At 37.7% G+C, this 19,723-nt stretch overlaps 2 protein-coding genes across 5 annotated transcripts in view; one reads left to right on the forward strand and one right to left on the reverse strand.

Annotated features, from left to right (window-relative positions):
• Window positions 1-710: 710 nt before the first annotated feature.
• The window catches only part of LOC106083562 (serine/threonine-protein kinase Tao), a 39,528-nt gene continuing 20,515 nt past the window's right edge, over window positions 711-19,723 (reverse strand). For 2 of the 4 annotated variants that reach the window (XM_013246658.2, XM_013246659.2), the window contains exons 6-13: window positions 12,048-12,221; window positions 11,624-11,986; window positions 11,446-11,568; window positions 11,263-11,379; window positions 11,017-11,190; window positions 10,742-10,963; window positions 10,562-10,680; window positions 6,623-7,472 (exon numbers count right to left, since the gene is read on the reverse strand). In XM_013246658.2, coding sequence (XP_013102112.1) covers window positions 7,349-7,472; window positions 10,562-10,680; window positions 10,742-10,963; window positions 11,017-11,190; window positions 11,263-11,379; window positions 11,446-11,568; window positions 11,624-11,986; window positions 12,048-12,221 — 1,416 coding nt within the window. In that variant the 3' untranslated portion in view covers window positions 6,623-7,348. Of the gene's footprint in view, window positions 1,100-6,622; window positions 7,473-10,561; window positions 10,681-10,741; window positions 10,964-11,016; window positions 11,191-11,262; window positions 11,380-11,445; window positions 11,569-11,623; window positions 11,987-12,047; window positions 12,222-19,089; window positions 19,249-19,723 lie in introns of those variants that run through there. The other 2 variants (XM_013246661.2, XM_013246660.2) reach the window with 2 other exon arrangements.
• On the forward strand, window positions 1,656-3,882 carry LOC106083563 (vacuolar protein sorting-associated protein 33A). Its single transcript, XM_013246662.2, has 3 exons — window positions 1,656-3,089; window positions 3,153-3,284; window positions 3,343-3,882. The coding sequence occupies exons 1-3, from the start codon at window positions 1,827-1,829 to the stop codon at window positions 3,745-3,747; spliced, it is 1,800 nt and encodes a 599-aa protein (XP_013102116.1). The 5' UTR covers window positions 1,656-1,826; the 3' UTR covers window positions 3,748-3,882.

Genomic DNA, 19,723 nt, shown 5'->3' on the forward strand with positions numbered 1-19,723 from the left:
ATCAAAAGCAATCCCGGCAAGGGAGGGCTATGAGCTCTACATGACGGGTTGGAACTGTGAACTCCAATTTGTGTGATGTTCATCGTCATAACGATAAGCTCAGCTGGGAGCTACCGGGCGCGTCTACAGATGACGAGTATTGGGATGCTTCGTATACGGAGTAGCTGCAAATGTAGTTGCGGACAATCAGCGATATCGAGTGGAGAATCTCAGTGAGTCTGCTATGAGCCTATGATACGCGATATGACAAGGCGAGTTATAGGCGCCTTTAAATAACCAATTACCATGAGCTTGCTCACCTTGGAGCTTAACCAAGGTGGATTTAAAAAGGTGATCTCACGCGAACAGCTGTTAACAGCCGGCCAGGTTTGGCGGTATTAAAGGGGCAGATTTTTGTTTGCATTCTCTTTTTTGTTATCTTCTTTCTCGCATATTCTCTGCTCATGTACGCACACGTATACAAACACGCACCCAATTTTCATTGTGTGTGTTGGCAAAACGTCGATCAGCTTGATGACAACATGGCGAATTGCATCATATGATTTGTGGCTGTTGTACAAATAAGACCCCCTTTAATTGTTTCGCCATGGGGCTTAACGAGGATCGCAAACTCCACATACGGAAATATGGCTACTACAACAACAAGGGCTTGATTAAAGTTCCTGCATATGATAACCCAGAACATGACAAATAAAAAACATACAAATTGCTTATTTACAGATTTTATCAAAGAGATCAATTGTTTCAAAGTGATCGAAAACTTTAATTTAATATATCTACTTCCACAAACTTGCAAATTACAAAATCCGTATACAATATTATTCATATATATTGCAAAATTTGACTTGGTATTATCTGTGTGTTAGCAAATCCCTTATAAACATTTATTTGTAACTCTGGCATCTCCGTTTGCCACTCAGTTAAAAAGTAATCACAATATACATTAAAGCAATAATTCACAATTACAAAGTCAGAACCGCATACACCTATAAAATTGACATGGGGGCAGTTTCCATTGGTTGTTGATTCTCAGCAAAAATGTAAACAATTCATAAACCATTTTCCATTTCCCTTTCTGGTCCACCGTCTTCCTTTGTCTCTAAAACAAAAAGAAAAACAGAAAGTCATTTCATACACAGAAAAAAATTACAAAATATAACTAAAACATTTATTATAGTAATATTCCGAGACGTATCTTCCCATTTGAAGAAAATAAGATTAGTGGGATTTCGGAAAATTGAAAAATCAAGCAAAATTTTCGGTAGCAAACACATTGCGACAAAAAACTGTGCATTCGTTTGGCCAATCTGTCACACTTTTTTGGTGATTAAGTACCCATTTTTAAAATTAAGCCTTATTTTGTACAAAAAAAAATCATTACGTGCCACACAAATAATCAAAGCAATAGTTTTTTTAGGTTATGTCATACAATGTTGCTATCACACTAGTATATTATTTATGTACTAGTGTGATAGCAAAATTGAAATTGTCAATTTTGACACACATAATAAAATACCAATGATACATAAAAAGTGACATGTCATAAGACAAGAACATGTAATGTGATATAGCCTTTAGTATATGTCCATGCATTTCTCTTGCTAACGAAAATTTTGTTTGAGGAGCATATAGCACTTAAAGCAAAGTACAATTTTCGATCCCATTCTCTTGATACTATGTGCCTAATAAAACATACCTATTAATTAAGCAATTCTATTGTGAATAGTTCGCAATGATAAGGTGTTAGCAAAAACAGCTGTTTTCTAAATTCTTTTGTTTTGAGAGTTCCTCCCACAAATCAATAAGACTAGTCTTTGATTTTCGTAATGTTTTCCTATCTGCAGGGCCAGAGAGTTAACCTGCAGTTGCTTCAGGAGTCCTCAAGTCGTCAATTAACAAATCTATTGGATAAACTCGAAGGTACTAAGGCCATTATTTTGGACGATGCTTTGCTGGGTCCACTCGGACTGCTGGCACCGCCCAGCCTGTTTTCTGAGCGTAACATTAAATTGATTAAACTGGAGAAGGAAATTCGTATGCCGAAAGATTTTGCAAATATCATCTACCTTGTTCGGCCACTGCTTAACATAATGGATAATATTGCTGGACAAGTGTTAAAAAATTCTGACAAATCTCGGACATTTCACATGATTTTTGTACCCAGATGTTCAGGTTTGTGTGCCAAGCATTTGGAGCAAAAAGGTGTTTTGGGTAGTTTTGGTCTATGGGAAGAGTTGCCTTGGAATTTCTATCCCATGGACAACGATTTGATTTCCATGGAAAATCCTACAGCATTTAGAGATGTCGGCATCGATGGTGACCCTACGGCATTGTATCAAGCGGCAGTTGGTCTCGTGCAGTTGCAACGCATCTATGGCCGAATTCCCAAAATCTATGGCAAAGGCACCATGGCCCAAGGCGTTTGGGAACGAGCAAAGAAATTGGGTGCAGAGGAGAAATTACTGTCTACTGGCGAAAAGGGCACAATAGATCAAATTATTTTGCTAGATCGCCAAATTGATCTACTTAGCGCCTTTGCAACCCAACTAACGTACGAAGGCCTAATTGATGAATTCTATGGTATTAAGCAAAATCAATTGACCATGCCAGCCGATTTATTTACAAAAGGCACCGACAGAGAAGCATCACCTGCACATATGACGTCGGAAAAAAAAGTATTTATGCTCAACTCTGGCGAGATACTGTATGCTGAACTACGCAATAAGAACTTTAACGAGGTGGGTAAAATATTGTCTCGCAGTGCCAGAGATATAAGCAACGCCATGAATGCCAGTACACAGGAAAATTCTGTGCAGGAAATGAAAAGATTAGTTGACAAATTGCCGGCATTATTGGCACAAAAGCAATCTGTTGCAAACCATACCACAATTGCCGAGCTTATACGAAAACATTTGGATGCCTTTGAATTCACCGATGATTTGGCTGCTGAACAGGAGTTTATGATGTGTGAAGACATAGACAAGCCTAGTGCCTATATTGAAGATTTAATGGCCAAGAAGACTGATTTCACGAAGGTACTGCGTTTGATATGCATACAGTGCGCGGCGGCATCAGGCTTCAAAGAGAAGGTAAGTATGCTTGAATCCATTGTGTGTATAAATAATAGGTGTAAATATTTTTTTATTTATTAGGTTTTGACGTATTACAAACGTGAATTGGTACATGTTTATGGCATAGAAGCCCTACTAAAAATAAGTAGTCTCGAAAAGGCAGGCGTCATCTATACACAATCGGAATCTAGAGCCTATGCAGTATTAAGAAAGGTAAGAAACATGAAATTGGCTCGTTGTAATTCTTAACATTTATTATTCTACTTCGTAGACTTTGAACCTAACTGTTGATGAAGTAATCGAAGTGAATCCCAAGGATGTAAGTTATGTCCACAGTTTCTATGCTCCTCTTACGGCTCGCATTGTGGAACAATCTCTGAAACCTTTGGGATGGCAATCGCTAAAGAGCCAGATTAATAACTTACCAGGACCAACATTTGAAGACTTTCAGGCACCGTTAATTGGCATTGGAGGCAGGCATTCTTCAACGCCTAGCGAAGGTTCCTCCCTAAACATTCCACGTGTGGTATTAGTTTTCTTTGTTGGTGGTTGTACTTTTGCTGAAATCGCAGCATTGCGCTTCTTAGCACAAGATGAGGACAAACATGTAGAATTTGTCATTGCCACCACAAAGATAATTACAAAAAACACATTTTTAGAAAATTTATTACAATAAAGCAGTTCGTACTCAATGATCTACTAAACGATAATTTATGCAATATAACTTTTTTAACACATTACTATTACATTGTATGATGTACATATTTAAGATGTATTTGATTTCAATAAAGTTTATATTACAAACAGAAAATATACAAAGCCTTAAGCTGTTATCGGACGATAGGTATTTGTCATATGATATGTTAAATGAAAAATTTTATGTGAAAAACTATTGTTAGAAAATAGTTTGATAAAGGCGAGCTCTATTTTTATGGATGTGGATACAGCAAGTGACAAATACATATCGTCCAAGCAGCAGTGACCCTACTTAAAAACCACAAGGCAGCAGGAGCCGATGAGTTTCCAGCTGAACTTTTTAAGACAGGAAGCGACATATTATATCCTTCACACAAGAAAGGAGACAAGATAGTATGTATTTGCCAACTACAGAGGAATAAGTCTCCTCTCCAAACACATACAAGATAATCTCGAGCGTACTTTGTGAAAGATTATCCATGTAATCTAAGTAAAGCAGTATCTCCTAAAGAAGATTATAAAACCTAAAACTGTAGTTGAATAGATTAGGTTGGAGTGGCAGTCTAATTTCTCAACAGACTCACTTCGACTATTTTAGTCCATTGTGATACCACAGTAGCGACGGGTCAGGCCCCATAACCCCACACGGGTTGCTGGTGTTGTGGTAGCCACATCTTCATATGGATGTGGCAAGCTCTTTCCGGTATAAAGAACAGATCGCCGAGGGAACAGGATGGCCATTGGTTTTTTAAAGCTAAAGCTACCCCACACTGGTAATCCTAAAAACCTACCAACTCCGCTACTGGGTCGACCTTGTAGTTGAATAACATTGAGATTAAATAATAGTGGCCTACAATGTTTATTCTTGCTTCAATATTATTAAATATTTCAATTGACATTCCCGAATTATGACATTGTGAATTATGTATATTTTTAATGGATGGGAATTTTAAAAGTTGAAGAACGCGAATGTTGTAATCGGTCATTATCTATAAAAACTTTGACATAAAAATGTATATACAAGTGGTATGACGTCCATTAAATACGAGTTGAAAGCGCACTCGATCACGTATGCGGTAATTCGGCCCCATAATTAAAAACAATGTACAGTTATACCTGTACTGAGTATGACTATGCACCGAATCCCGAAGCGTTCACTTCAGACGAATTCTAAATGCAAAGTTTATTTTTTTTATTGTAACTTGAAGAACCTAACCTTACCATCAGCCAATGATCCTTCACGATAACTCGTTGGAAGCCAACTATTTTACGGGCTGTATTTAGTATGCATATCCACATTTACTTTTCTTCAACTCTCTTACTCTGTTTAGCTTTCAGAATGGTTGTGGAAAACTAACAAAACATCATTAAACATAATTATATGAAATTTTTTGTACCAACACAATCTTGCCTTCAAATTGCACTGGGATTAATTGTTTTTAAGTGCAAAGATACTCTCGAGCGTACTGTCCTGACGTATTTGGGCCCTTTGAATGCGGCTATAGACCACAGATCAGATATTCACGCTGCTTCAAAACCTGGCAAAGGCCAGGAGAAGAACAGTTTAACACTTATCATCAAAAAATTTGCCATGAGAATTTCCTTAAGGATCAGGGGCAAACTTTTCACATATGAATGAGTTCTATTCGATTCAAGTTTTAGGCCTAATGGTAAGGGGCCTCCCTTTTATAGTCGTGTCCGAACCGCTTGCCGCAGTGCGACACCACGTTGGCTTCTGTGCATGGCATAGTTCCTCAACATTGTCGCCAACATTAGTAGGGGAAAACCACCGCTGTACATTTTTTCTCATTTTCTCGCTAGGATTCGAACACAAGCTTTTAGCGTTATAGGCGGACATGCTAACCTCTGAGCTACGATGGCCTCCCAACACTTACCATCACTTTTTTTGAATACAATGTCGACAGACCCATATGTTCCAAAGTATTTCAAGCCATGTCTGCCTTTAGTATCCCTACAAAAGTTATAAGACTCTGCAGGACGACGCATGCTGATACACGTTCCTCAGCAATAAGAATGGGAAAGGACCTCTCCAAACCATACAATACCAAACGAGGTTTCAGACAGGGAGACACCTTATCGTGTAAGTTGGATCTATAATTTTGAGATTGCCAGCAATTTAATCTACGTTTGCGCCTCCGTAAACGATACCAATAGAAACAATCCGGTATGTAAAAACGGCTACCAATCCCACGCCAGCTGGTTGTACGTACCGGATTGACCCAATGAAGTTCTTCAACGGCAAGGTGTACCGACTCAGTGTACAACACTCTGCTACAGCAACAAAAACAGTTTTTAAATAAATCGAAAAATAATTTTGGCAAACTGATGCTACCTTGGATTAGGCAAGCAGTTCAAGGCCACTTCTCGACAAAATACACTATACAAGGAGCACAAAAGATCAAGTTCCTTGGAAATTCATTATGATTTCTATTGGAACAAATGTTCTATCATAGCCAATAGAAGTAAGGTAAGTAAGAATTTCACTACCAAATGTTTGCATAGACGTTGATCAAGCATGAAACCACCATTCCTCAAAGCCTTTAAAATCCCAGTGCATTGAACTTTCTTGGTTGCGATCCCTTATCTGAATATTACCAATGCAACTAGCAGCTGGATTTAATTATATTTTATAACGCGTTTATTTTTTTTTTTGTTATTTTTTTATTAACCTTAAAAATAAATTATTTTATAATAATTTGCGTTAATTATTAAATATTATTGTTATTATTATTATTATATTATATTATTTAATTAATTATCATAATATTATATATGTATATGTATGTATATATTATCTTTTATACTTTTTTTTGGACTTACTTATTAGATTATCATTTTCATTGTTACTCGTTTTTTTTTTTTTTAATTTTCGACACTTTATTATTGACAAATGGGATGGTGATGGTGGCAGCGGTGAGCGTATTAAGTGTGTGTGGGTGTGTGGGGGTAGTGGACAAAATAGTTGTGTGCGTGCGGGAGGAGCAAAATAGTGGATTGCAATTGGGTTGTTGGTGTATTCCATAAGTTGCATGTTGTAGTTTACAAAACATCAACATTCTTCAAATGCACTTTTGAGCAAATTGAACCAATCATTTTGCATCGAAGTCATTTGGGCATAGTCTGTCTATCTGCCTTTCACATACTTGCGGTATGGCAAATGATAATTTGTTTCTAATTTAGAAAGCTTCTTCTACGGTTTCACTGTTCACATCATCAGCTGTTGTTGTTTTTGGTGTTGTGTTGTGGGTTGCCTTTTTGTTGGTGGTCCTAAGGATCGCTGTATCTCAATTACTGTTGTGTTTTATTGCATTCATCATTTTGCACAAGTCGAAAATGTTTGGTTAATGTTGTCGGTGTGGTGTAGTTGTTGCTGTTGTGGTCGATGATGATGCGTATGCGACGAATGCTGATGTAGAAACTATGCTTGTTGTTATTGTTGTGGGGGTGTTGTTGGTGGATGTTCTGGTTGTTGTTGTTGTTGTATTACTAGCAATAATTACATTATCTTTATTTAAAATATTATTTTGATGAAATCCATTTGTAATATTAACATTTCTATGCTATAGGGAGCCAGCCGGAAAACTTGTTGAACTATTACTATGCGCTAAACTAATCATCGAACCCGATAGACTACCCTCTTCGTCAGGGTATGCCTCGCGTGATCCTTCGGCTATTGCCATAACGCTGTAAATAAAAATTATTTGCAAATGATTTTGTATTGGTTTTGGGCAAAAAATATTATTATCAAAACAAAGGATAAACAGACATAGCGCTGTCGTTATTTTATTTATTGAAAAATACTTGCATAGAATATTAGAAAAATAGAATTATAATAGAATAATGCAAGATATATTTCCTACAAATGTCCAGCTTTTATTAGATCCAATATTGAAAACTAGCACCCTTGTATTGATTTATTATTTCGCAAAACTCAGGTTATCCATTTAATCTAAGTGAAATATGTCTTCTAACAGAAGATAAAAAATTTTTTGACTCCACAGTAGTCATAATCTGCTGTGCAGTTTTTGCTGTTCCTCCGATAAAACACTTTGAACCTGAATTGTAGTTGACTAAAATTGCGATTACATTATCGAGGACTGTAATATTACTTCAAGATTTAAACCATGTTTCCACTAGAGCCCAAATCCACTTGATTTGAGATAATCTCCAAAACCCGTTTCCACTACGATTTGTGAGGTTTTTATTGCCAACAGTGACGTTGACAGCGACAGTCGACAGCGTTTTTATTGTGATTAGCTTTTTTATTGTATTCAGCATACACATTACGGTCAGCAAATAAGTTTGTGGAACGATTTTATTAAATTACTACTAAATTTTATAATTTCAATATGAAATTGTCAGATGTTAAAAAAAGTGCTGCCCAAAAATAGCAATAATAACCGATATTCAATCCAAACGCATTGTTGCATTTGAATTTGGAAGGAGATTTACTGCAAATCTCCTCAAATAAGTAGATTTGCTCACATTGAAAATGTATGGGAAACCTCGTTGCAAAACAAGAGATTTGCGAAATCTCGTCGAGAATCTAGATTTGGTCCAAGTTGAAACATGATATAAAAATTTGTACAAATTTGCACAAATTGTTACTGGATGGAAGTCGTTCGCATACTATATTTGCCAACAGAAGATCGGGAGAGTGCGTGAGAGCAAGCACATTTTTGAGAGCTTAGTAATTAAGAGCTTGCAAATTTCTACTGGAGGTTTTTTTCAGTAGAAATTTGCAGCATCGAAACCAGCTGTTTAATTCAAAAAAATAGCAAAAGAGACTTAAGGCTGTTTTTACTCTCCTGTTCGCGTACTTTTCCAATAAAAATTTGCAGGAAAGTAGAAACAGCCTATACTCTCTTTTGCTTTTTATTTGAATTAAACAGCTGAATTTCATAAAACAGCTGTTCGATGCTGCTAATTTCTGCTGGGAAATAACCTCTGCTGGCAAATAAAGTACGCGAACGACCTCCGGTAACAATTTGTGCAAATTTGCACAAGTTTTTGTGTAACAAAGATAACAAAGATGATCAACAGTTTGACATATGCTACTTTTACTCAGTAAACATTGATCATCTGCCAGTGATCATTCACGATAACTCGTATGCAACCAGGTGTTTAATACATCGGAGCTGTGTTTAGTATTGATAGTTGCAATTCAAATGCGCAGCGACTATAACTATAGAAATGTGACATTTCTTATATTCCGCGAGAAACAGAAAATACAAACTGTGGCGATACAACTGTTTACATCCCTAAGAAATCTGAAAATCACAGGTGTTTACACAGCCTAATGGTTCTATTTAGGATAGCAACCCAATAGCAACGGAGGTCACCGTAGAGCAGAGGTTAGCATGTCCGCCTGAGACGCTGAACGCCTTGGTTCGAATCCTGGCGAGACCATCAGAAAAAATTTTCAGCGGTGGTTTTTCCTTCCTAATGCTGGCAACATTTGTGAGGTACTATGTACTCATTCGAAACTCGAAACTCGAAACTCATTCCAAACCGAGACATAGGGAAACGACATGGATAATAGAGTCGATGAAGAAGTACCCAAACCTGGCAATGGCAAAAGTTCATTGTTGTTGTTTACATTCTCCTTAGTTTAGTTTTTTCATTATAAACAAGAACCTCTTGTATAAGAGTTATTTCAAATAAATATCTTCTTGTGTAGAGGAGTCTTATGGCTAGTTCATACAAGCATACACGAGTGTTTTTTTATGAGCAAGTATAGATGAATTGGGAGTGTACTAAAGATAAGTTAATTGTAAACATAAACTGTTTTCATCATGCTCAAAGATTATGCAGTGTAAACGAATGCTATGAAAAATTGCCGACATCAATGCTGTTGCTATAATCACCAATATGTTTCTAGTGTGCGTGTGTAAATTTGCCCAAAATTTGTACCGGGATATAAAAATTTTCTCAATATTAACGTCATAAAAAGATGGGTCAGCAGAGGAACTTCTCAAGAAGGTATACTGTCTCCTCTACTTTGGAAAGTAGCCATTAACAATATAGTATTGTGTCTGGAAGAAAAAGGCGTAAAAGTGGTCGCGTATGCTGATGACGTGGCAATTGCGCTTAGGGGAAAGTTTCCCAGCACTCTAAGAGATATACTTCAGGAAGCTCTACAACAAAGTGGGCTACCGAAAGTGGTCTGGGTATAAATCCGTGCAAGACAGAAGTAGTTCTTTCCAGCAGGAGGTACAAGTTGCCTACAGTGGAACCTGTCTCCTTGGGGGGAGAGAATGTTCCGTTTACAGAAAGCAGAGAATACCTGGATGTTTTGCTGGAGAGGTAATTGAACTTCAAATCCAACATTTTGGAGACACTGGAATCTGTGGGTATGCCTCTAGCGACATATAAGCTAAGTTTTCAGGACCAGGCCCGAAGGGCAACGAATGATATATGGTCACAAAGAGGGGGCTGTGAGTGAATCGATTCCACGATCACCGCTCTCCGAGCAAGTAACCAACCCCGGGCTAGGTTCCCGACGTTTTCGACGCATGTATTATACGTAGGAAAGGTATGTTATATACGACAGAGTTTCCAACACACCATCCCTGAAGCCTATGCATTCCCAAGTTTTCTAATAATCGATTAATTTTTTCATGTAATTTGTTTTACGGCAACATACTTTCCAACATTCACTCAAATGCTTCTTACCTACAAACTTACTTACACATATGACCTATTTGGCACTGCGCCAATAGATATCGTAACCCTTTGAATGTAAAAAAAATGTTGGCTTATTAAATGCTTACCTGAAACCTAAAGTTACTGATTCTTCATCGAAAGTATCAATTTCTTTAACGTGTTTCTCATGCATCAATCGCAATCTTTCGGCACGTTCTTGATTGAATTGTTGCAATTCGGCATCCATCTAAAAATGACAAGACAAATATTTGCATTTTGCTTGGCTTTCGCCTACAACACCCACATACCTTGCTCTCTAAAACACTGCGACGAACTGCCACGCGATTTTCCAATTCTCTACGCTCGCGGTCGCGTTGTTCTTGAGCTTGTTTCTTGTTCTTATTTTGATAGGCAGTTAAGACATCTAATTCATATTCCAACATGTCGTTGGTACGTTGGCACTCGATCACTTGACTTTCATCTAGTTTATAACTTTGACTTTGGAACATATCGGCAATACTTTGTTCATACTGAAAGGAGGTAGGTTAGAATTTGCTATGATTGCCTTCAATTCAAGACTCACTTGTTCGCCCAGAAGCGTTAGTTTGCGATGTTTTTCTTCTTTTAACTGTTTAATGACTTCTTTTTGTTGCTCCTTTGGCGTTGTTTGCAATATCTGGGCTTTGTAGCGTTTATATTGCTTCGTTTGTGTTTTACACGTTTCGCGGAATTGTTTGCGTATTTGCAACTCCTTTTGCTAATAAAATAAAATACACAGACAAATACTCAGGGTCATATGGTTGGGAATGCAGAATGTGCTTCAAGTTACCTTTAGACTTTTTGGATGTTGTCTAATTTCCAAAGCATGTTTGCGAATCAATTCTTTTTTAACACGGTCCATGTAATCTTTTTGATTTTGCAATTCGGTATCGTGTTGTTTGTTGATCTAGGTATAAAATGCAAATTTATTAGCAAAAGGACTCAGAGAGAGATAGACATGTCAAAAGTTAACCTGTTCTTCACGCAGCTGATGAACACTCTTCTGTTGTCGATACTCTAGTTCTTGGGTTTTCTCATGATGCTTCAAAAGCATACCATGGGCTTGCTCCAACTGGTTTTGTTTTTTACACAATTCCTGTAATTCAAAAATTTTTTCGTAAAGAGCATATTCGCAAATGAGTAGTACTTACATCTCTTAGGAGTTGATCTTCCAGCTGATGCAACATAATTAATCGCCTTCGCTTAAATTTACGCATTTCCTGCTCAATATATTTCTTTTGCACCGACAATAGACGTTGTTCTTCTTGAGCCTCAGCTTGCTTCAGGTTGTCCTTTTGTGATTGCAGCGTCAAATCTCTCTGACGTTTCGGTGTCGATTCGTCCATAGACAATTCACGTTTCCATCTCTCTTTGTTGGCTTTGTAATCTTTCTTGCGTTGCATATCGTATGTCTTTCGATCACATTCCTGTTTAAGAGAAATCTCCTTGTGTAATTTCTTTTCGGCAGTTGTTGTTTGCTTCATGCGTCTTTCCAAATCCTGTTGGTGTTTGGCCTGCAAAAAATCATTGGAAGGTAAAAAAATGGCTGGTGCCACGACAAGAATCCTCGATTACCTCTAATCTTTCTAATTCCCTTGTGAAATTATGCAACAGACTGTCATATTCCTTGTCCAAAGCATTTTTATGCGCCTCCATTTCAACTTTGCATTTTTCCTCAAGCTTGACAAGTGCAGCTTGATGCTCACGACGCATTCGCTTGTATCCAGACATTTGCTCATGCATCTCTTCCTGCAAAGAAAGAATTAAAGTAAAATATAGAAAAATTAAAATCTTTTGGCGTAGCTGACAAATAAATCTACACAAAAACAAAACTTTCTAAGAAATATTGTGCTTCTACTCTACGCATAAAATTTATGTGAATGGTTTGTTGTTTTATAATGTGTGTGTGGGCAGATGTTTCTATCAAAGGTATTTTAATAAGACACATACATCAAGTTCCACTAAACAATTGTTGGCATTCAAACAGAAACTGAATTGCGCTGGAAGCTCGAAGACACAGGCAACGATCACATCTTTGTATACCCATCTTAATGCATTTGTTTGTAACATCCAAAAAATGAGAGATCGAGACATTCTTATCTTAAGCGATAAGACTCGGAATCATTTTCTAAGTCGATAGCCTTGCACATGTGTCAAAGGATTATCTTAAAAATTATACAGTAATGACTTTTAAGGCTTTGGATTGGGGCAAACCGGAACAGGTTGTTTTTAGGATAGCTGACACAAAGTTCAGACTGGCATATCTATCAATAGAAATAACAGCTGCATGATATTTTTTTTATTGAAAACTCATTATTCTGTTTACAAGCAACCAAAAGCATTTGGCTTCTGAGCTTATTCAAAAAGAGTTAAATTGATTGCGTTATATTTGACTTGAAAAAAAAAAAAAAACAATCGGCTATTTTTGGCGAACCCAAACACTTCAAAGTGAACAAAATGTTTGTGTATAGCACCATAAATTACTATAATGGTACTGGTAGCTTTGCCAAATGGTGGTGGTAAAGTCTGGCTCACAGACTTTGGCTTTCGGACACGACAGCGAAATTGCAAATTAGCCCATGATCATTCCTATCAATGAGTGTTGTTCGATTCAAGTTAAAACTCAATGATAAAGACCTTCTTTTTATAGCCGAGTCCGAACGCCATGCTGCAGTGCGAACCCTCATTTGGGAGAGGCAAAAAAATGTAGGCAAGCTGGGGTCTACTGTTAAGTCACTTTCGAACTTCGGTAGAAAGGATGACAGGACCTCAGGCCGGTAACTGTCTTACTCTGACTCACACTAAAATATGCGCCAGGTAGTTCAACCGTTAATTTATTGAGCATCCCGTGAGTTACAAGCCTAGGAGGAGAGCCATTCGTCGTATCCGTAGTCTCCAAGCCGATGGACAATCATCACAATTTACTGCAGACAAAGTTACGAATGTCATCCGTGGCGCCAAGTGATAGCGATTAGCGACTACGCTACTGAAGCCTGGGAAGGACCCCAGCAAGAGGGGTCCTATCTCCCTTCGTACAGACCTATCTCCCTTCTCTCACCACCAGTAGCCAAGACACTTGAGGGACTATTCCTCCCGAAGGTCGTCGGAGAATTTCCATTCGCCGGGCATCAACATGGATTTCGAAAACTGCATAATACAAGAACAGCTTTGCATGCCATCGTCGTACACATTTTCATTGGCTTCAATCAACTCAGCCCATGTAATAGGACGGTGATATAGGCACTAGTCCTATCGAAAGCATTTTACACGTTCAGCTATGCCATACTATTTGACGACATCGCCAAGATGTCCCTCCAGCCAGGCCTGAAACGCTGGGCCGCAAATTATCCGCGTGGTCGCCGATCATTTGTTGAATTTAGAGATAAGAAGTCAAACACCGTAGAGTGAAAAAAATTAGTTCCCCAAGCCGGGGTAATATCTTCGACACTGTATAACGTCTACCTATCCTCCATTCTTTCCCCTCCAAAGGGCATAGAGATCGTGTCATTTGCTAACGATTGTACGATCATTGCATCAGGCCCCCCACCCATTGTTGACATCTGCGATAGGTTAAACGTCTAACTCAACGAACTTGCCGCTTATTCGCTGCATGAGATCTGAAGATATCAGCCACCAAATCTTCAGCCACATTGTTCACTACAAATACGCGTGAGGTAAATAATGAGCTAAATGTGAAAGGCGATGGAGTAACGATTCCGACCCTAAAATGTCCCAAAATACTTGGTGTCAAATTTGACAGCTTTTACACATTCTCCCCACATGCCTCAGCAATGAGGCGATGAAGCCAAAAATAAAAACAAAGTCTTCAAGTCACTTGCCGATAGCATTTGGAGTGCTGGCCCGTCAGTGGTAAGTTATGCAGCACAATGTTACTCAATGTTACAAAGATATAAATATGGAATTCGGAGACAGGCCTCACGAAAGCAAAATAAGGAATGACATCAGGCCTCCAATCACTGCCTTTTTCCGCTGAGTTCTGGGCTGTTATTGTAGGGACTATCCAAATCATCATCTTGTGGAAAGGTATCCACCGCCCAGAAGCCTTATGGTGGATCTATATGATCCAGAGCAGTAATGGGCACACTAACACAGTTGAAAATAACAAAATGTGTTTGTATTGGGGCTGTAAGTCCCGGCCAATCAACCAAGTTAAAATAACCACAATGCATCGAACGAACGAAGGCGGACACGAGCTGCTTACACTATCCGTGTGATTCTATTCGTTATTTCCAATCTATGATCTAGAGGGAGAGGTTCATCGCTACAAGAGAGAACCTCTAGATCACGCGGCATATGAAGCAGGTCCAAACCACATTCATACCGACACGGTAGCAGGGACGATGAATAGCTACCGGGTGGATGTGGTTCTTGATGAACGACCGCTCTCCCATTACACCTAAAGAAATTGACCTTTTCCAGTAAATGAATGTGATACTGGCTCAATTACGACCCGGCAGATGCAGCCGCCTCAAATCCTACAAAGAATTGATGCCAACGTGCAATGTGGTTCTTGATGAACGACCCTCCCATTACACCTAAAGAAATTGACCTCTTCCAGCAAATGAATGTGATTCTGACTCAATTACGACCCGGCAGATGCTGCCGCCTCAACTCTACAAAGGATTGATGCCAACGTGCAATGTGGTTCTTGATGAACAACCGCCCTCCCATTACACCTAAAGAAATTGACCTCTTCCAGCAAATGAATGTGATTCTGGCTCAATTACGACCCGGCAGATGCAGCCGCCTCAACTCCTACAAAGGATTGATGCCAACGTGCAAGATGCGTGTCCCAATTATTACCTGGGACCACACTTCACCTGTTTAACTGCCCAACCAGAAAAGGTATCCGAATGAACTGCTTACCACTTAGGTTCGTAAGAGGTCTTGCACAACCGAATTAACAAAAATATACTCCGCATGTACTGCTGTACATATTTTAGGCAAACTGTCCAGCCTTTAACCAGGAAAAATTTTTAGAAGAATTTACTCAAATTTTATAAGAAATTATATATCTTCAACAAGCACAAAATTATTTTAAAATTTTATCAATTTACAAACACTGTGCCCCATTGGAATCGAAGGAAGACAATAGCCGGATTTTAGGTATTATAAATCATTTCACCATCATCATTGAGCTTAAAACTTAAATCGGACTGCACTCATTGATATGTGAGAAGTTTGCCCCCGTTCCTTAGTGGAATGTTCATGGGCAAAATTTGCATTTGCAAAACGTTTCACCAATTCGATTTAGGAACATAGCTCATTGACAACATTTTTTAAGGTAGTTTTATTATACCCACCACCAGAGGTAATATTCATTTAGTCATTCCGTTTGCAACACATCGAAATATCCATTTACTTTACTTTACTTTTTATCCGATTTCACTAAATTTGAAACAGTGAGTAGTTTTAGGCCTCCTAACATAGGTCCCAAATATGGTTCAGATCGGACTATATTTAGATATAGCTGCCATATAGACCGATCTGCCGATAAAGGGTCTGAAACCCATAAAAGCTTTAATTATTACCCAATTTTGCTGAAATTTGAAACAGTTGCTTATTTTCAGCCTCCCGAAGTCTGACCTAAGTGTAGTTCAGATCGGAATATATTTAGATATAGCTCTCACATAGACCGATCTCCCGACAAAGGATATGAAGCCCATAAAAAGTTTATTTATCATCCGATTTCGGTAAAATTTTAAACAAAGTAGTTTTAGGCCTCCCAACATCGAGCCCAATTATGGTTCAGATCGGAATATATTTATATATAGCTGCCATATAGACCGATCTGCCGTTTAAGGGTCAGGAACCCATATAAGCTGCATTTATTTACCCAATTTCGCTGAGTTTTGAATCAGTGAGTAGTTTTAAGCCACCCGCCATCTGACCCAATGTGGTAAAGATCAGATTGTATTCAGACATAGCTAGCATATAGATCGATTTGCCGATGAATGTTTTAAAGCTCATAAAAGCTTTATTTATTACCTGATTTCGTTGAAATAATGAGTTGTTTTAAGCATCCCGACATCCTACCCAAATATGAGTCAGATCAGACTAGACCGATGTTCCAATTTAGGGTCTTAATCTCATAAAAAGCAGATTTAATGTATTAAAATGTTACTTGTATACGAGTTCTCGGACCTGAATAAAATATGATCGAGACCAGATATAACTACGGATATAGTATTGTATCCTTGTTTAATTTGGTCCATATCGGTCCAGATTTGGTTATAGGTGCCATATAGAACGATCTCTCGATTTAAAATCTTGGCCCTATAAAAAGCGCATTTATTATCAGATTTTTTGAAATTTGACGCAGTTATTTATGTTAGGCTTTTCGACATCCGTGTCCTATATGGATCAATATTTTGTTCTACAAAATTGAACAGTGACTTTATTATTAGACCACTCAATCTACGTGCCGAATTTGGGCGCATAAGTTATCCAATTTTCACCGGATTGTGAGGAAAGGGGGTTTACATACATAATTCCAATAATAATTCCAAAATTCGGCGCGGCCGAACTTAATGTCTTTTTACTTGTTAAGATTTTCTATGGTATAGATTTTCGAGTTCTAGTGACATGATGCTGTTTAACTGTCTTAATGTGGCTGTATATTATTTAAAAAAAAAAAACAATTGAATTAAATTTAACCAGGCATATGGAACAATTAACAATATCAACTTTAACATTAAACAAAAGTGTTATAGGGGAGCAATAAGTTGTATGCCGCTGGATAATGTGACAGGTGACGAGAGATGGATATGAATGAAAACAAGTAAAAGCGTGCTAGGTTCGGCCGGGCCGAATCTTTTATATCCTCCACCATTGATAGCATTTGTCGAGTCAGTTATTTTTCCGATATCTCCTTTTCGGCAAACAAAGGATAAAAGAAAAGAATTGCTATAATATTGGAGCTTTATCAAGTTATGGTCCGATTCGGACCATAATTAATTTGGAATATTCGAGACCATAGTAAAAGTCATTATGAAAAATTTCAGCCAATTCGAGTAAGAATTGCGCCCTTAAGGGGTTCAAGAAGTAAAATGGAAAGATCTGTTTTTATGGGAGCTGTATCGAGTTATAGACCGATTCAGACACTATTTAATACGCATGTTGAAGGTCGTGAGAGCAGCCGTTGTACAAAATTTCAATCAAATCGGATATAAATTATGCCCTGTGGAGGCTCAAGAAGTCAAGACCCCAGATTGGTTTATATGGCAGATATATCAGGTTATGGATCGGTTTGATCCATATTTGGCACAGTTATTAAGAGTCATAACAAAACACGTCTTGCGAAATTTCAGCCAAATCGGATAAGAATTGCGCCCTCTAGTGGCTCAAGAAGTCAAGATTCAAGGTCGTTTTATATGGCAGCTATATCAGGTTATGGATCGATTTAGACCATACTTAGCACTGTTGTTGGAAGTCATATCAAAACGTGTCGTGCAAAATTTCAGCTAAAACAGATAGGAATTTCGCTCTCTAGACGCTCAAGAAGTCAAGACCCCATATAGGTTTATATGACAGCTATACCCGGTCATGGACCTATTTCAACCACACTAAGCACGGTTGTTGGAAGTCATAATAAAATACCTCATGCAAAATGGCAGCTATACCAAAACATGGACCGATATAGCCCATTTACAATCCCAACCGACCTACACTAATAAGAAGTATTTCAAGCGGCTAGCTTTACTCCTTCGAAAGTTAGCGTGCTTTCGACAGACAGACGGGCGGACATGGCTAGATCGACTTAAATGACATGACAAATAAGAATATATTGGGTTGCCTTAAAAGTAATTGCGGATTTTTCATATAGTCGGCGTTGACAAATTTTTTCACAGCTTGTGACTCTGTAATTCCATTCTTTCTTCTGTCAGTTATCAGCTGTTACTTTTAGCTTGCTTTAGAAAAAAAGTGTAAAAAAGTATATTTGATTAAAGTTCATTGTAAGTTTTATAAAAAAGGCATTTACTTTCTTTTAAAAAATTACTTTTTGGGCAACCCAATATATACTTTATGGGGTCTCAGACGCATATTTCGAGTTGTTACAAACAGAATGACGAAATTAGTATACCCCATCCTATGGTAGAGGGTATAAAAACTCATTTCTCATTTATGAACACTAATCAACGAAGAAATTTGGCAATGCCAAAAATGTGTTGCCAATCACTTGTATTGATTATTTTTTAATTGAATATGGAATTCGCAATATGCATGGCAATGAATAGGTTTTCTTTTTGAAAACAATGAAAATCTGAGGCGAAATGGGGGGAGACGGAATGAAAATTATATCATAAAAGCAATAAAGACAACAAAACAGACAATTTTCTGCCTTAAACACAAAACATTCTCCAAAAATGAAACCTTTAAGTTCTATGCTAAACCGAACACACAAGAAGAAAAGTAATGTGTAGGGGAGGTGGGTGATTCATATGAAAGATTACCAACCCAGGAGGAAGAGGAGGACAAACAAACTGTTTATGGTATTATATATATTGTATATATTGTATGTAATATGTGTGGATTGTTGAGGCAATGATTATTAACTTGATTAGAAATAATATAAAATGTTAGCAAATACATTTACTTAGTGTTTCATTTCACTTAAAATCCAATTCGTTATAATCACAGCAAAAAGAGTTCATTGGTTTTTCGTATTGATTCGTAAAGATGCCTATTTTTACTTTTTGTAAAACTGGTTGAAGGTTAAACGTTTACATTTTTGTTTGTTTTTTGGTTTTGGTATTCGTTTGTTTCTGAGAGACTATGAAATCGTACAATTACTACTGTCTCCGCACAGGGTTGGACACAAAACATAGTTTTCCTATTACAAATAGAATACAAATAGGCAAGAGAAATAAGAAAATAGAATAGACCATCATCATAGCTGGTTTGATGGGGGAGTGTATTAAGATAATTGGAGTTTGTATGGACGATGAATGACAATGACAGCAGTAGACAAGATGATCCATCCATCCAAGATGAGCCACTCCAATAATGGAAAATGCAAATGGATGCCCCAGAAACATATTGAGCGTAAATTTTTTAAACAAAAAATATTCGTTTCGGAATTTTTAAATACGATACAACTTTAGCCAATTGAATAAAATCAAATGCTTTGAGAAATACCACAGAAATGATAAGGCAAATAGGGGGTAAAATAAAACAAGACTGGCAACAGCCGTAGTGTAAGTGCATACGTTCATTGATTAGCACTATTC

Source organism: Stomoxys calcitrans, chromosome 4, assembly GCF_963082655.1.
Source record: "Stomoxys calcitrans chromosome 4, idStoCalc2.1, whole genome shotgun sequence".
In the NCBI taxonomy this organism is placed as follows: domain Eukaryota; kingdom Metazoa; phylum Arthropoda; class Insecta; order Diptera; family Muscidae; genus Stomoxys; species Stomoxys calcitrans.

What these genes read in the sequence shown, in the direction of transcription:
- LOC106083563 (XM_013246662.2), top strand. Translation starts at nt 1,827, where the DNA reads ATGTTTTCCTATCTGCAGGGCCAGAGAGTTAACCTGCAGTTGCTTCAG. An exon ending in CATCAGGCTTCAAAGAGAAG is followed by an intron (nt 3,090 to 3,152) that starts GTAAGTATGCTT and finishes TTTATTTATTAG; the next exon opens with GTTTTGACGTATTACAAACG. An exon ending in CCTATGCAGTATTAAGAAAG is followed by an intron (nt 3,285 to 3,342) that starts GTAAGAAACATG and finishes TCTACTTCGTAG; the next exon opens with ACTTTGAACCTAACTGTTGA.